Source organism: Pristiophorus japonicus, chromosome 19 (genome assembly GCF_044704955.1).
Source record: "Pristiophorus japonicus isolate sPriJap1 chromosome 19, sPriJap1.hap1, whole genome shotgun sequence".
In the NCBI taxonomy this organism is placed as follows: Eukaryota; Metazoa; Chordata; class Chondrichthyes; family Pristiophoridae; genus Pristiophorus; species Pristiophorus japonicus.
Window position 1 is genome coordinate 16672108 of NC_091995.1, and position 20850 is coordinate 16692957.

A 20850-nucleotide genomic window follows, 5' to 3' on the forward strand; every position below is an offset into this window, starting at 1 on the left:
AATACGGTGGAGGAGGATTTCCTGGAGTGTAATAAGGATGATTTTCTAGACCAATATGTCGAGGAACCAACTAGACGGCTGGCCATTCTAGACTGGGTGATGTGCAATGAGAAAGGACTAATTAGCAATCTTGTGCGAGGCCCCTTGGGGAAGAGTGACCATAATATGGTAGAATTCTTTATTAAGGTGGAGAGTGGCACAGTTAATTCAGAGACTAGGGTCCTGAACTTAAGGAAAGGTAACTTCGATGCTATGAGACATGAATTAGCTAAAATAGACTGGCGAATGATACTTAAAGGGTTGACGGTAGATAGGCAATGGCAAACATGTAAAGATCACATGGATGAACTTCAACAATTGTACATCCCTGTCTGGAGTAAAAATAAAACTGGGAAGATGACTCAACCGTGACAAAGGAAATTAAGGATAATGTTAAATCCAAGGAAGAGGCATATAAATTGGCCAGAAAAAGCATCAAACCTGAGGAGAACTGGGAGAAATTTAGAATTCAGCAGAGGAGGACAAAGGGTTTAATTAGGATGGGGAAAATAGTGAGAGGAAGCTTGCCTGGAACATAAAAACTGACTGCAAAAGCTTCTATAAATATGTGAAGAGAAAAAGATTAGTGAAGAAAAACGTAGGTCCCTTGCAGTCAGATTCAGGTGAATTTATAATGGAGAACAAAGAAATGGCAGACCAGTTGAACAAATACTTTGGTTCTGTCTTCATGAAGGAAGACACAAATAACCTTCCGGAAATACTAGGGGACTGAGGGTCTTGTAAGAAGGAGGAACTGAAGGAAATCCTTATTCGGCGGGAAATTGATGGGATTGAAGGCCGATAAATCCCCGGGTCCTGATAGTCTGCATCCCAGAGTACTTAAGGAAGTGGCCCTAGAAATAGTGGATGTATTGGTGATCATTTACCAACAATCTATCAACTCTGGATCAGTTCCTTGGAACTGGAGGGTAGCTAATGTAACACCACTTTTTTAAAAAGGAGGAATAGAGAAAACGGGGAATTATAGACTAGTTAGCCTGACATCAGTAGTGGGGACAATGTTGGAATCAATTATTAAAGCTGAAATAGCAGCGCATTTGAAAAGCAGTGACAGGATCAGTCCAAGTCAGCATGGATTTATGAAGGGGAAATCATGCTTGACAAATCTTCTGGAATTTTTTGAGGATGTAACTAGTGGAGTGGACAAGGGAGAACCAGTGGATGTGGTGTATTTGGACTTTCAAAAAGCTTTTGACAAGGACCCACACAAGAGATTGGTGTGCAAAATTAAAGCACATGGTATTGTGGGGGTATTGTACTGACGTGGATAGAGAACTGGTTGGCAGACAGGAAGCAGAGTGTCGGGATAAACTGGTCCTTTTCAGAATGACAGGCAGTTACTAGTGGGGTGCCACAGGCTTAGTGCTGGGACCCCAGCTATTTACAATATACATTAATGATTTAGATGAAGGAACTGAGTGTAATATCTCCCAAGTTTGCAGGTGGCGGTGTGAGCTGTGAGGAGGACGCTAAAAGTCTGTAGGGTGACTTAGACAGGTTGGGTGAGTGAGCAGATGCAGTATAATGTGGATAAATATGAGGTAATCCACTTTGAGGGCAAAAACATGAAGGCAGAATATTATCTGAATGGCAGCAGATTAGGAAAATGGGAGGTGCAATGAGACCTGGGTGTCATGGTACATCAGTCATTGAAAGTTGGCATGCAGATACAGCAAGCGGTGAAGAAGGCAAATGGTATGTTGGCCTTCATAGCTAGGGGATTTGAGTATAGGAGCAGGAAGGTCTTACTGCAGTTGTATGGGGCCTTGGTGAGGCCTCACCTGGAATATTGTGTTCAGTTTTAGTCTCCTAATCTGAGGAAGTTCTTGCTATTGAGGGAGTGCAGCGAAGGTTCCCCAGACTGATTCCTGGGATGGCAGGACTGACATATGAGGAGAGACTGGATCGACTGGGCCTGTATTCACTGGAGTTTAGAAGGATGAGAGGGGATCTCCATAGAAACATATAAAATTCTGACGGGACTGGACAGGTTAGATGCAGGAAGAATGTTCCCGATGTTGAAGTCCAGAACCGGGGACACAGTCTAAGAATAAGGGGTAAGCCATTTAGAACTGAGATGAGGAGAAACTTCTTCCCACAGAGTTGTTAACCTGTGGAATTCCCTACTGCAGAGTGTTGATGCCAGTTCATTGGATATATTCAAGAGAGAGCTAGATATGACCCTTATGGCTAAAGGGATCAAGGGATATGGAGAGAAAATAGGAAAGGTGTACTGAGTTGAATGATCAGCCATGATCTTATTGAATGGTGGTGCAGGCTCGAAGGGCCAAATGGCCTACTCCTGCACCTATTTTCTATGTTTCTATGTTTACGTCCATCCGAGAGAGCAGACGGGGCCTCAGTTTAACGTCTCATCCGAAAGACCGCACCTCCGACAGTGCAGCAATCCCTCAGCACTGCACTGGCGTGTCAGCCTCGATTTGTGTGTTCAAGTCCCTGGAGTGGGACTTGAACCCACAACCTTCTGACTCCGAGGCGAGTGTGCTGCCCACTGAGCACAGCTGAGTGAAGATTGTGAATGGCTGCCAATGTCCTTAGCCACATGGGATTTTTACCTTATGCTATGCGCACGTTCTGCTACATATTTTGAGTAGGATTTCATTTTTTTGTTCGTTTCTGTTTTGCGAAACAATGTAAGGAATATTGGTTGGCTAGCAAATGGTTCTGAGGCATCAAACCCTGTTAGCAGGAGCTCTTGAGGAATAGGTTATCTGAGAGGGCTTTAACACCTCATCCGAAAGATGGCACCTGGCTTAAAAATCATTGAGAATTGAATTCTTTTCCCCTCTTTTTCCTGAAGAAGCTATGTCTTGCAGGGATCTGTTTGCATAGCCAACAATTGCATTCAGGTGCTTTGGCAAATATTCATCCAATTCTTCTTTCAGCTTGGAGAATGGGTCTTGATGGGCTATTATTAGAGTGTGGAACCCAATCTTGTCTTGACTCAGTGCCCACAAAAGTTCACTTTGGAGCAGGAACCTTGGCTTTTATTCTTCCAGCCCCCCCCCCCCCCTCCAATCCCAAACACTGTGGAACTGAGGCCAATTGCAGTAACCCTATCACTGCACCCCATTGCTAACCCAGAACTTTGGGCTTTACTGGTCTTGCTGTATGCTATTTTTACAAACTGGACCAGGAGCTGTGGTGTTTTTTTTTAAATGTGCATATACTTTTGAGTTCTGCTCATTTTGGAGTAGAGGGTGATGATTGTGCCGCTGGTGACCACTGCAGAAGTGTAGGTGAAGAGCCAACATCCACGGAGGTTGAAGGGAGCAGGAGTGAAGATGTGGTAGTTGGGTGTTGCCAAGCTTGGGTTTCAGCAGCCTGCAGATTATAGGAGAAAGGAAAGCCCAAGGCCAGTATGGAGCTGAACGGTTCCTGGTCTCGAGGGTGGGGGTTGAATTAAAGTCAGAAATGGAACCAAAATTGCTGCCTTTTTTTTTTGGAAACATTTTCAGTTCTGGAAATACTGACAGTAAATATCATAAAGGGATTTTCTGATGGGGCCATTTAATTAAAATTAAGGGAGGTTGGCAGCAATAAACTGGTTCCCCTGTTTGCACTGCTGAATCTGGCTCCCATTTACCAGGCAGCAGATTAATACACCCACAAAGCAAGTTGTTTACAATTCTGCTACCTGGAACAGGGAGTCGGATTTAATATAAGCGAAAATAAATTCCTTTGTAAAAGCAGCTATAATCTCTGCAGAAGAACAGGTTAATCTGTTCATGATTTTCCCACTTCCCCTTTTATGTCACTTGCTCCTCTAGATCCTGCTCTCCAGCTGTCGCCAAATTGATCTGGCATCATTAAACGAGCAAAGTGTGGCTTTCAAGATGTCAAAACTAGCGGATTAACTGCCAGGTTAAACGCTTGCAGGGTACAGCCCCTTTCTGATGTAAATACTGGGCCTGCAGTGGTCTAGACAGGCAAGCTTCCAGAATTCCTGGCTAATTGCAATGGCTGCAGTAATTACAAGTAATTGTTCTGGTTGTATCGGCACACTACGAGCCCGTTCCCCCTCAGGCAGGAGTCTATTGTGAAGCCAGCCCTCGGGCACAATGGGTTAATGTGACCAGTGTACTTTTTTATCAACAATAAGACTACTTTTCTGTTGGGTTTAGTGAGGTGTCGGGGCCACCAGCCCCCAAATTGGAGGGGCTTGGTTATCGGGCGGCAATTCCAAAGCACCTCACTAAGCACATTGTAAAGGCACTTCTTATATTAGCCAATGTTTATTCCCGCTTCCAACACTTGCACTGCTAAATCCGGCCCCTTTATCCCAACGACAGACTGGTAGACCCATTTGATGGGGAACAGGGAGCCGAATTTATTGATGCGGGTGCCTCAATCTGAATTAAAACATGTAAAAGAAAATGCTTCACAAGGATATTGCACCAAACGTCCGCTATCCCTAAATAACAATGATTCTGTACGTGTTTAAAAAGTCATGGGTGAAAAATATAGTGCTGTTCAGTGAGAAGCAACAGGTAAAGGATTTACTAGTAGTTTTAATGCATATCTCCGATAATTCTATTATGTAAACCTGTGCAAATAGTGTTTTGCAGTGGTGAAAATGTAACACTTTATCTGCAGTGAGTGAAGACCTTTTTCCTATTTTAGTTGCACTGCTCTCGGTTATTTTCCCCATCTGTTTCCCTGCTTTAAGATGCTTATTCCTGCTGAGCTGCAAATCCATCGTATGCGACATCACCCAAGTGGCCATTCTTCATGCGTCAGCCTAGAGTATAGGTGGGCTGCTGGATCACATGGGATATCAGTCGGCTCATTATTTTATCAGGGGGTGGGGTATTGATTTTTCTTGTGTTGTCCTTCCCAGGTGCCTTCAGCTGCCCCACTGCCAGTCCCCACCATTGAGACCCCACCACAGGACAGTGAGATGGCTCCTGTATCTCTCCCCAGCAATGAGTTGACTCTCAAGGTAGGATTTCTGACTCACTGTTGACTAGAATGGAAAATCAGTTCTACTAGGCTAAGTCGCTAGTCAGGAATTAAAGAGAAATTTGGATCAGTGCCTTTTTAAAACATAGCCTGAAAACATTTGATAAATTTATGGTCTAACTTTGTGCCAGTTACATGGCCTTAGGGAAACAATCGTGAACCTTTTTGTTTTTAAATGTGTGTCCAGCTACCTTTTAAACCGGTACAGAAATGTGTTTGAGTCTGCAGTTCTACTTACGGAGAAACCACACCCCCACTGCCGGGTTAAGCTGCATGCCCAGTATGGAGTGTGCACACTCTTCCCTTCGGGGCACATTCCCCTTACCATAGTTTAAAGAACATAGTTCCATGTTGGCAGAGCCACAGTTTAGGCCCTCCCTCCACTAAGTGTGCACAGGAGTAGTGCTCGAGTTTGACCAGCTTGCCAGAGCAGATTACTGACAAGCTTCCCACAGCTGCTCCAGCTATCGAACCATTCCTTTTAGGGTTTGGGGCTTCCTTCTGAAGGTGGGTGGAAAGAAACCCAGCCCTGAATGACACATTCCACTAGTGGGCTTGATCATCAAAAGTGCCCAGGAATGCGGTGAACCTGTCTGGCCTCGGGTATCCGGCTGCCAAGTCTACACACTTGCAGTTGGCTAGGTTCTAAGCTTCTGCTACCAATCGTATTATTTTAGAGCCACCTTGACACTTGACAGACACTTCCTGGGGAGCATGGCCACTACTCGGCAGCAAGACAAGCGATGAGCCTGGGTTTGAGCCCCTGCAAGATGGATAGCAGATGCTAGGATATTTGTGAGTGGGGTAGTGCACACAGCGCAATTCACCATAAAACCTGGAGCGCCATCTTCCTGATTCCAGCATGGGCATTTGCCGTTAGAGTGGGTCTAGAGTTTTATCGGCATCTGTTTGCCTTTCTGCAATCTAATCGTGGTAGGTACCAAGCCCCGGATGTGTGAGCAAGCGTTTCTTATACCCGGCCTTCAGGTAATGTAGACCAGCTGCTATTGCCCCATGTTTTCTAGCTGGCTGCACAATGAACATTGCCTTCCGTGTAGCAGAAGGTTGGTCGTGCCAGCCGCCTTGATGTCCTGGATATTAACGGTACAGTGCTCACCATCCACTGCTTAATCAAAGACCTTGTGATGGGGGAGAGGAGGGGGCCTGCAAGTCATGAGGTTCTTCAGGGAATATGATAAAAGTTCTAGTTGCTCCTCTTAAACCATCGGTCTATGCATAGTGTTTCTGGTGTAACTGCTGATTTTTACTTTCATTCCTCGGTGCAAACAGCATTGACCCAGAAAAGCAGGTACAAGCAACCTTTTAGAATTTTACAGCATGGGAAGTGACCATTCAGCCCATCACACCTGTTCCTGCTCTCTGAAAGCCATATTCCCTTTTCAAATGTTTCCTTTTCAAATGGTTATCCACTTCCCTTTTTTTTTTAAATTAAGAAAACTGTTGTAGATTCTGCTTCCACTGGGGTTCTGGTAGGGCATTCCATGTGCTTAAAGCTTTTTTAAATTAAAAAAAAAAAAAAATTGTGAACCATGGTTCTTGTGATTTGAATTTTTGCTCTCCAGTTATCAATCTGCTGACTGGTGGAAGTAGTTTTCCCCTACTTACCTTATTGAAACCGCACATAGTTTTGAAAATGAGGGCTCTGAAATTCCCGGAGCCTTGTTCCACTGCTGGAAGTGCGGTGAGGTTGGAGTTCCAGCTGCGAGTCTGATCTAATATTTACCCCAGCCTGTTGCTTTTTACAGATTCTTGCTGGCTGCTCTTAATAAACCCGTATCTTTCTAAGTGAGTATTTATCCCTCCCTCCGGCCCATGTTATGGCCCTGAGAACCTTGCCCATTACTGATGTTAGGCTTACTGATCTATAGTTATCTGGTTTATCCCTTTCTCCCTTCTTGAAAAGAGATGTTTCATAGAAACGTTTAAAATTCTGACGGGTTTGGACAGGTTGGATGCAGGAAGAATGTTCCCAATGTTGGGGAAGTCCAGAACCAGGAGTCACAGTCTAAGGATAAGGGGTAAGCCATTTAGGACCGAGATGAGGAGAAACTTCTTCACCCAGAGAGTGGTGAACCTGTGGAATTCTCTACCACAGAAAGTAGTTGAGGCCAATTCACTAAATATATTCAAAAGGGAGTTAGATGAAGTCCTTACTACTCGGGGGATCAAGGGGTATGGCGTGAAAGCAGGAAGGAGGTACTGAAGTTTCATGTTCAGCCATGAACTCATTGAATAGCGGTGCAGGCTAGAAGGGCTGAATGGCCTGCTCCTGCACCTATTTTCTATGTTTCTATGTAAACCTCCCAGTCCGCCATTTCCTCCGCCTTCCCTCAGCATTCTAGGATGCAAGTCATCAAGAACTCGTGCCTTTTACACTGAGTGCCACCATTAGTTTTCAGCGCTACTTTTATCTGTAGTTATTCTCCTCTTGTACTCTGCCACACTTCCATGCAAACCAAGGTAACATACTTGCTCAGTATTTCCGCCATGCCTTCGTCCTGCATAAGATTTCCATTTTCATCTGATCGCCTACTCTTGTTTTTTTTAAACTATTTTAATTTTTATATACATAACTTGCTAGTCATTCTTTATATACCCTCTCTTAGCCTTTTGTTCCACTTTATTTTCCATACTCCATGTTATTAGGCTTAGATTTCGCACCTACCTCTAATTTTTACTTCAATTTTAACTTCCCTGCTTTTGCGATACTACCTTTTATTTCATGTGGCTTATACCCTGAGCGCCCCCGGTTTGTAAGTTTCCCATTTTGTCCACAGTCTTGCATTGTTGAAAGATTGATAATGGGCCCTGATCTAGTCCTACAAGTTTATCCCCCCACCTCAACCCCCCTCACCCTCCCTCACCCTCACACACTCCCTCCCACACCTTGAAGAAAGACATGCAGCTAGCTCAGTGCAAAGTTACCCGTAAAAAGGCATTCCTGACCAGATACCAATGCAGTGAGGAAGGAAAAATCTCACTTAACCCAGTGCACTGTGGGATGCACTTATTTGTGGATGCTGTTAATTTATCACCTCAAACTGTCCGTACCACTAACACCTCGCTCTATTGTCAAATCATTATCTCCAGGTACAATCCCAAGTTTGGAAGACCGAATCTATAGTTGCACCACCGGGCGTTTTCCACAATTTTCCACATCCACCTTTGCCCTTTAAGGAAATCCTAGTGACGGCGCTGGGCCGGCTTTAACCGTGCTAGCTGCGATACAGTTTTAACGCGGCTAGTAGTATCCATCTTTGCTGATCTTTCTCTTTTCCTCCTCAGATGGAGTCCGCTCGCAAAGCTTGGGAGAAATCGCCGGGTGTCACAGAAAAAAATGTCGCTGCTAGCATGACCATCGCCAACGTGCCCGAGATTACTGGCGGCTACCATTCTTTTGTCACCTCAATACCAGCAATACCTGTGGCCTCTGTGGCACCATCTGCCACCCTCTCAGGTTCAGTGTCTCAGTACTTTGATGTAAAATCTCCTTCAAATCTGCTGTCGTCACCCCTCTCAAAAAACGCAACCCTTGACCCCACTTTGCTTGCTAGCCATCGCCCCAACTCCAATCTCCCTTTCCTTTCCAAAGTACTTTTACGTGTTGTCGCCTCCCAAATCCGTGACCATCTTTCCATGAATTCAATGTTTGAATCCCTTCAATCTGGTTTTTGCCCCTGCCACAGTATCGAAACGGCTCTCATCAAAGTCACACATGACATCCTTTGTGACTGTGACAAAGGTAAACTAACCCTCCTCGTTCTTCTGGACCTGTCTGCAGCCTTTGACACAGTTGACCACTCCATCCTCCTCCAACGCCTCTCCACCATCGTCCAGCTGGGTGGGACTGCACTCGTCTGGTTCCATGCTTATCTATCTAATAGTAGCCAGAAAAATCACCTGCAATGGCTTCTCTTCCCAGTCCCGCATCGTTATCTCTGGTGTCCTCCCAAGGATCTATCCTTGGCCCCCTCCTTTTTCTCATCTATATGCTGCCCCTTGGCGACATCATCTGAAAACACGGAGTCCGTTTCCACATGTACGCTGACGACAACCAGCTCTACCTCTCCATCACTCCTCTCGATCCCTACTTGGTATCTAACTTGTTAGTCTGCTTGTCCGACATCCAGTACTGGATGAACAGAAATTTTCTCCAATTAAGTATTGGAAAGACAGAAGCCATCATCTTTGGTCCCCACCACAAACTGCGTTCCCTAACCACTGACTCCATCCCTTTACCTAGCATCTATCTGAGGCTGAACCAGACTGTTCTCGCAACCTAGGCGTCATATTCGATCCTGAAATGAGTTTCCGGCCCCACATCCGCGGCACAACTAAAACCGTCTTTTTGCACCACCATAACATTGCCCACCTCTGTCTCAGCTCTTCTGCTGCTGAAACCCTCATCCATGCCTTTGTTACCTCTAGACAACTACTCCAACACACTTCTGGCTGACCTCCCACAATCTACACTACGTAAACTTGAGGTCATCCAAAACTCAGCAGCCTGTGTCCTAACTCACACCAAGTCACGATCACCCATCACCCCTGTGCTTTCTGATCTACACTGGCTCCTGGTTAAACAACGCCTCGATTTCAAAATTCTCATCCTCGTGTACAAATCCCTCCATGGCCTCGCCCCTCCCTATCTCTGTAATCTTTTTCAGCCTCAACCCCACACGTTGTCTGCGCTCCTCAAATTCTGCCCTCTTGAACATCCGATTATAACTGCTCAACCATCGGTGGCCGTGCCTTCACCTGCCTGGGCCCTAATCTCCGGAACTCCCTCCCTAAACCTCACCATCTCTCTAGCTCTCTTTCCTCCTTTTAAGATGCTCCTTAAACCCTACCTCTTTAACCAAGCTTTTGGTCAGCTGCCTTAATTTCTGTGGCTCGGTGTCAAATTTATCTGTTTGTCTGTAACACAGTTGTGAAGCGCCTTGGGACATTTTATTACGTAAAGGTGCTATATAGATAAAAGTTGTTGTACTGCAGATACTACTCCCTTCCCCCTGCCCCTTACCTGTGCGCGAACTCTCTCCCCTATCTGCTCCCTGCCCACTTGTTCTCCCTCTTCCTGCTCCCGCTTTCTTTTCCTGTGCTTCTTATTCCACTTACCACCCCCCCCTCCACCCCACCCCTTCAGTTGTCCTCGCACTGTGTTGGGTGTTTTTTATTTCCTTGGTTTTTCTGATGATGCCTCAATTTGTCTCCTCAGCACGTCACTTCTACCATTTAACCATCTCCTGTTCTCTACTTAAACATTATACAGCTTTCTTTTTCCGTGTGTGTCCTCGGTTTGTTTTTTTTTATTACTTCCCCCCCCCCTTCCCTGTTTCGTTACTTTTTCAATGCTCTTTATCTGTTTAAAAAATAAAATTTGTTCTGAAGGAGGGCCCTAAGCCTAAAAATATCTATTTGACTTGTTACCTCCAAGGATGCTGCCTAAACTGCTGAGTCGCTTTAACGTTTGCTGATTTTTTGATTTCCAGCCTGTGATATTTTGCTTTTGTTTGTTTTTGGGGAGGATGCGTTGATTGTTTTTCCCACCTCTTTTCTCTTGTATGAGCCAATGAATACTGATCTATAATTTACTACCTCACCCATGTGTGAACCCTGATGGATAGAAAGACTTGCATTTCTACAGTGCCTTTCACAACCTCAGGACGTCCCAAAGAACTTTACAACCAACAGTTTTGAAGTGTAGTCACTATTGTGGTGTAGGAAACATGGCCCCCAGCAAGGTCCCACATACGGCAATGACCAGAAAATCTGTGTGTGATGTTGGTTGAGGGATAAATACTGGCCACAAGACCGGGACGAACTCCCCTGCTCTTCTTCGAAATAGTGGCATGGGGCCTTTTACGTCCACCCAAGAGGGCAGACGTGGCCTCGGTTTAGCGTCTTGTGGAAAGACTGCACCTTCGACAGTGCAGCACTCCCTCGGTAGTGCAATGGGAGTGTCGGCCTGGATTTTGCGTTCAACTCCCTAGCGTGGGGCTTGATCCCACGGCCATTTGACTCCGAGGTGAGAGTGCTACCCATTGAGCCACGACTAGTGTGTATCAGAAGGATTTTTAGTGGTGGGGCATCAGAGCCCAGCCTGACCTTGTCCACATGTGCAATTTTCCAGCATGGATCCCAGCATTTTTCTGCCTTCCTAGCCCGAGTTGAATTGTAGCACCCCCCCTGCTGTCTCCCCAGATGAGCCAAGGAAACTTCCAGGGATGCCACCTGGGACTTTCTTGGACTGGAAGGCTCAGTTGCTCACTGAGCGAACTAAACAATCAGGGAGGAACCTATTTAAAAACTCAATACAAATTCTTCAGACGCCTTTTGAACAACTTGTTCATTTATTTAAAAAAAATCTAATTTGTCAATGGCAAAATCACGTTTCCACAGTTGTGATGGGATCGGATACAGTCAAGTGATTATACCATTTGTTTATATAGTGCAGCAGCACCATCTGCTGGTAGAAAATGTTCCTGTAGAAACAGCTTGGTTTCTTTAAAGTAGACTCATTTTTTTATATAAAATGCTTCTTCCTTGTATAGAGAAGGGAAATTGTATTGTTGGCTTCCCAGTGTATGCAATTGCTATATTCCCTGCCAAACCCGTCATCTTAATTTACTTGTACAAAACAAGAATTAATTACATTGATGTAGACTCTGTAATTGAGCTGAGCCTGAGGGTTTCTTGAGAGGTTTAACCACTGTGTTTGGTCTTTCGCATCTCTTCACGGCTCCCTACAATGTCAGAATTTAATTTACAGAGCTTGTGTGTTCTCACTGATCGAGAGAACACCTAGCTATTTGATTGTTTTTTTTTAAATGTATTGATATTTTTCCTGCCCCCTACAGCACCAAGTGGCCAGATTCCACCTTGCTACCTGGAAAGTCATTTCTATGGAAACCAACATCGCGGAATGCCTCCCTCCATCTCCCAGCATCAGGCGTTCCAGTCTGGACTCTCGCGGGTAAGAGCTTCGTAATCCACGATTGTGTTGTGTGTTTTGCTGCGTGCAGTTGCCAGTGTGGCCCTGGTGCTGCTGCCAGGCCATCAGATGTATTGAGAGACTCTGGGGCAGGTTTCAGCTTTCTCGTTCAAAGGATTTCGTCCTTGCAACCACGTGCTTTTGTAATGAAAAGATAAAGAAAGATGTGCATTTATGCAGAGCCTTTCATGACCTCAGGTCATCCCAAAGTGCTTTACAGCCAATGAAGTACTTTTGAAGTGTAGTTACTGTTATAATGTAGGAAATGCAGCCGCCAATTTGCGCACCGCAAGCTCCCACAAATAACAATGTGATAATGAGCAGACAAACTGTTTTTTTTTTAGTGATGTTGGTTGAGTTATAAATATTGGCCAGGACAATGGGGGAGAACTCCCGAGCTTTACAATCTTTTGCACCCACCTGAAAGGGCAGATAGGGTCGCGGTTAAACATCTCATCTGAAAGATGGCATCTCCGACAGTGCAGTGCTCCCTCAATATTGGAATTATCGCCCTTGAATTTTGCTCAATTCGCTGGATGTGTGATGTGAATATGCGACCAATGTTATTTAAAATGTTATTTTCGGTGGGCGACCAATCAAAATACTGCGCATATGCTCTGTTTTTCCTGTTTAAAAGTCGGTGAGCCGGCTGCAGAGCACTGCACGGCCGCACAACTTACAGGTAACATTGCCCGCAGGCTTCTGATTCCGCGGCAAGAGTGCTCCGTGCACTGCCACTTGCTCCCATCATGCAGGTCTTGCGTGCGTGCACACACACGTTAAGCTTGCCAGAATAGTCGGGGCCTGGGGTCTGTGCATATCCTTTTCCTTTTAAACTGGGTCTGCCCCAGCCCCAGCCCCAGTCCCAAACTCCAGTGTTAGCAGATCTGATGGGTTTCACTGTGTGCAGGGCACTACAACTGAAGCTGATCCTGTTCATGCCCGACGGCGCACTTTCTGGGAGGGGTGGGGGTGCGGTCACTGGACGATCAGGAGCAGGTTTTCTCATTGATTTATCTCTCGTCAGCCCATGGGCTACCGAGGCCAATTGTCGCCCCTCTACTGCTTCCCTACAGTCCAGTGATCAAACCTGGAGCCTTCATGGTCTAGTTTGCTATCACAATGGGTTTAACCTGTGTTAATAAGCAGTGACGTAACCAGGACTCAGAATTGTTGGCCCAGTTTGTTAGAACAACTCGTGAAGACATTGTCGACGAATATTCCATGCTCTTCAATGTTTCCTTTTTCTTTTTTTAAAAAAAATGCACTTTCAAGCAGCTGAACCAGAAAAGAGGCTGAATTGTTACAAATTATTCTGTTGTATCGCAGGCGATGCCGACCCAGCAGATCACGCTTCCTCTTCACACTCCTCTTCAGGGCCAGACCCAGGTCTCTGCTCTTGGCCTCCGACAAGGGACACCAGTCTCCCAAACACAGGATATATTCAGTTCCCTCCAGTCTTTCAGGTAAGGCTTTTCTCGTCATTGCAGTAAGTGCCTCGGAATAAGAGCAAAGACCACTAAGTTCAACGGGTCTTCCCCTTTTTAAATAGCCTTTAAACGTGTCACTGATCTGATTCTTACAGGGCTTGACAGGGTAAATGCAGGGAGGATGTTTCCCGTGGGGAGTCTAGAACACGGAGTCACAGTCTCAGAATAAGGGGTCGGCCATTTAGAATTGAGTTCACTCAGAAGGTGATGAATCTTTTGAATTCTCTACCCCAGAGGGCTGTGGAGGCTCAGTCTTTGAGTATATTCAAAACATAGATCGATAGATTTTTGAATATTAAGGGAATCAATGGATATGGGGATAGTGCAGGAAAGTGGAGTTGAGGTAGAAGATCAGCCATGATATTGAATGGCAGGGCAGGCTCGAGGGACCAGAGCTCACATTGTAATTCCTTAATGCAATTTTATCCTGTGTTCAATTGTACTGGCCCTCCTTTTATTGCATTCAGTATAAACAAGTTAGTCAGCTTAATGTTAAGGACACTACTTCAGTATTTTACATTAGAAATGATGGCTTCGAGAATAGAATTAAAAATTATAAACGCGAAGTAGCGATTTCTAGCTGTGAAAATGCACAAAATGCATTGCAAAATTGAAATAATGCATTTAAAGGGAAGGTAGATAAGTACATGAGAGTGAAAGGAATAGGGGGATATGCTAGTAGGGTGGGAGGAGTCTCGTGTGGAACATAAACATTGCCATCGACCATTTAGGCCAAATGGCCATTTTCTGTGCCCGAGCGCTGACCTCTCATCTTTCTCCAATTTCTCTCTGATCTTCTCTGCAAGCTCACCCTGTCCATGTGACCCACTTCCTGCTCCTTTGACCCTATTCCCACCATACTGCTGACCACCCAACATCCGTTTGTGGCTCCCATGTTAGCTGACATTGTTAATGGTTCTCTTCAGGTACTGTCCCCCTTTCCCTCAAATCTTTTGTCTTCCATCCTCTCAAAAAAAGAAACATGCCTCGATCCCTCCATCCTTGCAAACTACTATCCCATCTCCAACCTCCCTTTCCTCTCCAAAGTCCTTGAACGTTATGTTGCCTCCCAAATCCATGCCCATCTCTCCTGCAAAATTCAGTGTTTGAATCCCTCCAATCCGATCTCCATGCCTGCCACTGTACCGAAATGGCTCTCGTCAAAGTCACAAATTACATCCTTTGTAACTGAAAAAGACAAACTATCCTTCCTCGTCCTTCTTAACTTGTCTCTAGCCTTTGACACGGTTGACCACTCTTTCCTTCTCTAGTCAGAGAATCGCCTGCAACAGCTTCTCATCCCACTCCTGCATCGTTGCCTGTGGTGTCCCTCAAGGATCTATCCTTGGCCCCTTTCTATATCTCATCTACATGTTGCCAAAAATGCAGCAACATCTGAAAACACAATGTCAGTTTCCACATGTACGCTGATGACACCCAGCTGTACCTCACTACCACTTCTCTCGACCCCGCCACGGTCTCTAAATTGTCAGACTGCTTGTCTGACATCCAGTTCTGGATGAGCAGAAATTTTCTCCAATTGAATATTGGGAAGACCGAAGCCATTGTTTTCGGTCCCCACCACAAACTCTGTTCCATAGCAGCTGACTCCATCCCTCTCCCCAACTTCTGTCTTGGGCTCAACCAGGCTGTACGCAACCTTGGTGTCACATTTGACCCTGCAGTGAGCTTTTGACCACATATTCGCAGTTATAACTAAGACCGCCTTTTTCCACCTCTGTAACATTGTCCATCTCTGCCCTTGCCTCAGCTCATCCGCTGCTGAAGCCATCATCCATGCCTTTGTTACCTCCTAGACTTGAGTATTCCACTCCTGGCTGACTTCCCACATTCTGCCCTACGTAAACTAGAGGTGATCCAAAACTCGGCTGCCCGTATCCTAACTCATACCAAGTCCCGCTCATCCGCTGACCTATATTGGCTCCCAGTTGAGCAATGCCTCGATTTCAAAATTCATTTCTCATCCTGGTTTTCAAATCCCTCCATGGCCTTGGCCCTCCCTATCTCTTAATTTCCTCCAGTCGCACAACCCCCCCCCCCCGCCCGAGATGTCTGCGCTCCTCTAATTCTGCCCTCTTGAGCATCCCTGATAATATTCGCTCAATCATTGGTGGCCGTGCCTTCTGCTGCTCAGGCTCTAAGCTCAGGAATTCCCTGCCTAAATCTCTCCATTTCCAAGATGCTCCTTAAAACCTATCTCTTTGACCAAGCTTTTGGTCACCTGTGCTAATTTCTCCTTGTGTGGCTCGGTGTCAAATTGTTTTCTCATAATACTCCTGTGAAGCGCCTTGGGACATTTCACTACATTAACGGCGCTATATAGATACAAGTTAATGTTTTTTGTTGTAAATGCGACATAAAATATGGCTTAACGTTCGCCCCACATACTGTTCCAGTCAGTGATGTGCCCGAAGATAAATGTGCCTGGTTTTATTAATCCTCACGCTGTGGGGACTTTTTTTCCTTCGCTGTTTCCCTCCAATATCCCAAGGTTCCTGAACCTGACCAGTAAATGGACCATCTTGTCATACAGGCGCAATTTCAAATTGGCACAGCCTGCTCACAGATGTGGTTGAAAAAAAAATTGCGATTTTTGAGCCGGCATAGATGGCTATCCTGAGATTTGGTACCCAACAAAAGATAAAAGTTGTTTGTAGTTGCTGATTCATGGGAATGAGGTGCGATGGACCATTTTATAAAATGCAGGATACAAATGCTACAGCTCCCATTATTTGAGGTGGGTTCAATGTATTTGCATTTCCGCAGCCTGTGTTGTATGCTAGTGAATGTCTCAAAGTATGCATCTGTCGGTTCTATTTGCCAGGTCCCAACAGCTGTATCTGCAGCCTGGACTCTCTCCTCCCTCTGCAGCCATGGTGCAAGGCTCTACACTGATATCTGGGGGACCAGTAAAAGGCCAATATGTTGGCTTTTCAGCAGTGCAGGCTGGGGAGGTAGCAAAGGCTCAGGCGGGATTGCCCTACCAGCAGGCAGCTTGCACCCCACCAATGTCAGTCATCTACAACACGCAGCTGGGCAACTCCCAGCTCATCGACTCTCAGCTGATACAGGTAAGGAGGGGCCTATATTAGAGGGGTGATCACCAATGTTCCAATTAAACTCCGCAGCCGCGCAGTGCTCTAGGGGTCCCACACAGATGGTGAGCTAACTTTTCAATTGGAAAAAACTGCGTGTGCGTGGAATTTTGAATCGGCTGTGCGGCCCAAAAAGAATTACAGGGAACAATGCCCATTGTCAGTATCTGAAGAACATTTAGAACGGTTCCTTCCCAAATTTAGTATATTCAAGGCTGAGGTATAGAATTTTAGACCTTGGGGGAATCGAGTGATGTGGGGATCGTGCAGGAAGGTGGAGTTGAGGTAGATGATCAGCCATGATCTCATTGAATAGCGGAGCAGGCTCGAGGGGCCCTATGACCTACTCCTGGTCCTAATTCTTATGTTCCCCTTTTTCACAGATCTAGTCCCTTTCAGTCACCGTCCAATTCCACGGGTCTCTTCCCTCCTTACTCCTAACGTATAAACACTTTACCCTAACACCTGAGCCCACTCCCCATAGAGAACAGTTTGACTGGATCAACTTTCTCCAGCTCCTCGCCATCCTGAAAACAAGCCAACCACGGAAAAATGGCTGAAAATAACAATTTACATCTCTCTATGGGAGCGAGGAGGTATAAAAGATGCTATAATGGGGCAGTTGTCTTATGAATTAGAGCCTGGTAGTGTAGAAGAACCAGCAGCAATGGCATAGAGCAGATTTCCCCATAGACTGATGCCGATTCCAGCAACCCTGGCCTCAGTGAGTGATGTGAAGTCCTGCAGCCAGTCTTCAACAACGGGCCTGGGAGGAAGAGGAGGAGGTTGTGTCAGTCATTCCCATCTCAGCCGTTTGTCTTTCCCGTCTTCACCCCATCAAACATCCATCTAAATAACAAGATATTTTTAAACAAAAGTAGCCCTGATTTTTTTTTTAAATACTTCCTCAGTTGATAGGTTCCCCACCTAGTCTGGAACTGAGCCATACAGGTCAAGAAGGTCCCAGATTTCACCCCTGACTTGTGCTGAGTTAACTGATCTCCACCAGGGTTTTGGCAGAGGTGCTGCAAGTAACTGTGATGCCATTGAGAAGGTGAGGGGACAAATTGACCATGGTTACCACCAATGTTCCCTATAAATTTATTGGCACGTGGCCTCTTTAAGGGGCATTTGCATTGAAAAGCCGGCTGCGTGGGATCTCTGGAGCGCCGTGCAGCTTGGCGAGCAATGGTGAGGTCAAGAAGGTCACAGATTTCACCCCTGGCTATTTTGCAGCAGGGATCGCAGGATGGTGAGCAGGAAGAGGATCGCTGGCCACCTTGGTTTTATTCCTCTCTGCTCCCTAGCATAATGAGCACAGCGATGGGGTCCCAACATGACTGTGTTCATCGAATTCAGCACAGAACGGAGACTGAACCTTTCCTCCCCTGTATTGGTTACACTCTCTAGGTTATGCATTTACCCACTGAGCCATTGGGTAGCTTGAATGGTGTAATTCTTATTAAAAAAAAAGTGTGCCAGTGCAGCCTCTTTCCTTCCACCACAGACAACCATGGAAAGGAACCTCATTTTTATATCCATGTAGCTCAGCCTTTTGAAGAAGAGATTGTACCTGGAGCGGGTAACATTGTCCTCTCTACGCAGCTGAAGTGCACGTTTGATTTGACTGCATACATTTGCTGGGTTGTGTAGCATTATACAGGAATCGCCCAGATAATTCATGTTGTGTGCTAACGTGACTGACCTTTCCGACAGATGAGGCAAGGCTTAGCCCAGCCATCGGACTTCTATTCCTCTCCACTGCAGCAGCCCAGTCAGAGCAACTACTTTGCAGCACCGATGTCCAGTGGCCCACTCCACCAGGTAATTCTCGACAGTGAGTTTTACTGATACTACTTGCTGGTGGGGCCAGCGGGGGGGGCGAAATCTACTTAAACGTTGCTTGAAAATCAAACTATTAAACTGGCTAAATTTTAAACCCCCTGAAGACTATTGCAGGTCAAAAGGATTTGCGATCTAAAGTAAGTAGATGTGAGAAGCAGCACCTTTGATCATGCCACCATTTTAAAGCATGTGACACAACAAGTTATTTGTGAAGTGCACTTATTTGAGGCAAACGCAGCAGCCCTCTACACCAGGACTGCCCCACAACAACAACTTCAATTTATATCGTGCCTTTAAGGTAGTAAAACATCCGAAGATACTTCACAGTATTTGATACCGAGCCCCACAAAGACAGACTACGACATTGGTCAAAGAGGCCGATTTTAAGGAACGTCTGTAAGGAGGAGAGAGAGAGAGAGAGAGAGGCGGAGGCGGAGGGGCTTGGGGAGGGAATTTCAGAGTTCGGGGCCTTGGCAACTAAAGGCCACAGCAATGAGTTGAATAACCAGTTAAACCGTTCTTTTGGCTGTGTTGTTTGAGGAAAACAAATTGGCCCGGATAGCTCCGTGCCCCATTTTGAACAATGCTACAGGATATGATCCACCTGAAAAGGCACATGGAGAGGAGAGCCTTGGTTAAAATCTCTCCTAAAAGACAGCTGTCCTGACAATGCAGCACTCATCCCTATTGCACTGGGGACGACGGCCCAGATTATGCGCTCAGATCCTCAAATATAACTCGCGTGAATGTTAGTAAAGTTGAATATGTTTAGGTTTTTTTAATTCTTTCATGGGATGTGGGCATCACTGGCAAGGCCCATCCCTAATTGCCCTTAAGAAGGTGGTGGTGAACTGCCGCCTTGAACCGCTGCAGTCTAGGCCTTGCTAGGCCTTTTCAGAGGACAGTTGAGTCGACATATTGCTGTGGGTCTGGAGTCACACATATGCCAGACTAGGCAAGGACGGCAGATTTCCTTCCCTAAAGGACATTAGTGAACCAGATGGGTTTTAACACAAATCCAGTAAGTTCATGGTAACCATTACTGACACCGGCTTTTATTCCAGAGTTATTTAACGAACTGAATTTAAATTCCCCAGCTGCCATCGTGGGACTTGAACTCGTTTCTCTGGATCATGCCCTGGCCTCTGGATCACTCATCCAGTAACATAACTGCAATGTTACCGTTCTGTTAATGGTTTGCCATTGCTTATTTGAAAACCAAAAATGGTATTGTAAGTCAGACAGATACTGGGGCTGATTACCTACCTAACCAGAATCTTTCACAACTTTGCAATGGGATCCTCGATCTTGAAGCAGCCCTTTATTTTTTGTTTACTTTGAGACTTTTGCCTCTATATCTGTGCTCATTTAAGACTTGCGTTTCTCGACAGATGTTAGTCCCAATGTTGGGCTCCCAGTTGTCTGTCCCTGGCTTTGGGTCCATGCAGCAGCCCCTGGTGCAACTTCCGCAGTCTCTGCATCATTCGCAGGCGCAAACTGTCCCTCAGGGGCCCCCCCGAAGAATCCTTCACTCCAGCTTTCACACCGCTGCACCTACTCTAGGAAGGGAGGTAAAAAAACCAAATAAACCTTTTAACTTTTTAAGTGCTTCAAATTTCAAGTTATGTTTGCAGCCTTGTACAATAGTTACAGTATATATTAACTGAAAAACTCCTTTTTAATGCAGGTTAACCCAGTGGATCCTAAGACATATCTCTTGGACAGGAAAATGAATCCGTCTGCCGGGGCACTTGGTTACACTGTCCCATCACCTGCAATGTTCAGGTGAGCAATTGGAGTGACCTCATTTAGATTTTAGGATTCATACAGGACCTCAATTTGTTCCTGTTTTCAGTACTAAAATTTGTAACAAGCTTTTAAAGTAATTCACAAAACTATAAAGGAATTGGTGCTTGATCCAGTCTATGATGATAAATGTCCTGGTGCAGTACTAAGCTTATGCAGACAGCAGGTCCCAGCTTTGGGGCAGTAGAGAAGAATCAGCTGAGGTACCTGCTTCTGATGACTGGAAATCCAGTGGCCTCAGCTTGAAAACACACGCTGGGCAGATTGTCGGACAAAAAGTTACATTGCCATTGATATGCCAGGCCTTCAGTGTGGGCAAGATCCTGCTGTGAAGCAGCACGCAGTCGAATAACGTGCCAACGCACCATCTCGGCTTGCACACACTGACATTTCCCACAGGACCATCTCGGTGAAAGCGCCATTAGCAGAAGAGGAGGAAAAGGAGAGAAGTTGGGCGCTTTTTTTTTAAACGCACTTCAAGTTTGCAGTCCATACCCCAGCACTGCCCCTACAATTCTAACATGGAGATAAATGC

General features: G+C 45.7%; 1 protein-coding gene across 5 annotated transcripts in view; it reads left to right on the top strand.

The window, feature by feature from the left end:
* LOC139229752 (protein PRRC2A-like) overlaps positions 1-20850 on the top strand; it is a 182332-nt gene that overhangs the window by 154554 nt on the left and 6928 nt on the right. For all 5 annotated transcript variants that reach the window (XM_070861308.1, XM_070861311.1, XM_070861312.1 and 2 more), the window contains 8 exons: positions 4922-5023; positions 8350-8521; positions 11925-12040; positions 13388-13524; positions 16394-16640; positions 18381-18488; positions 19901-20080; positions 20197-20294. In XM_070861308.1, coding sequence (XP_070717409.1) covers positions 4922-5023; positions 8350-8521; positions 11925-12040; positions 13388-13524; positions 16394-16640; positions 18381-18488; positions 19901-20080; positions 20197-20294 — 1160 coding nt within the window. The remainder of the gene's footprint in view (positions 1-4921; positions 5024-8349; positions 8522-11924; positions 12041-13387; positions 13525-16393; positions 16641-18380; positions 18489-19900; positions 20081-20196; positions 20295-20850) is intronic.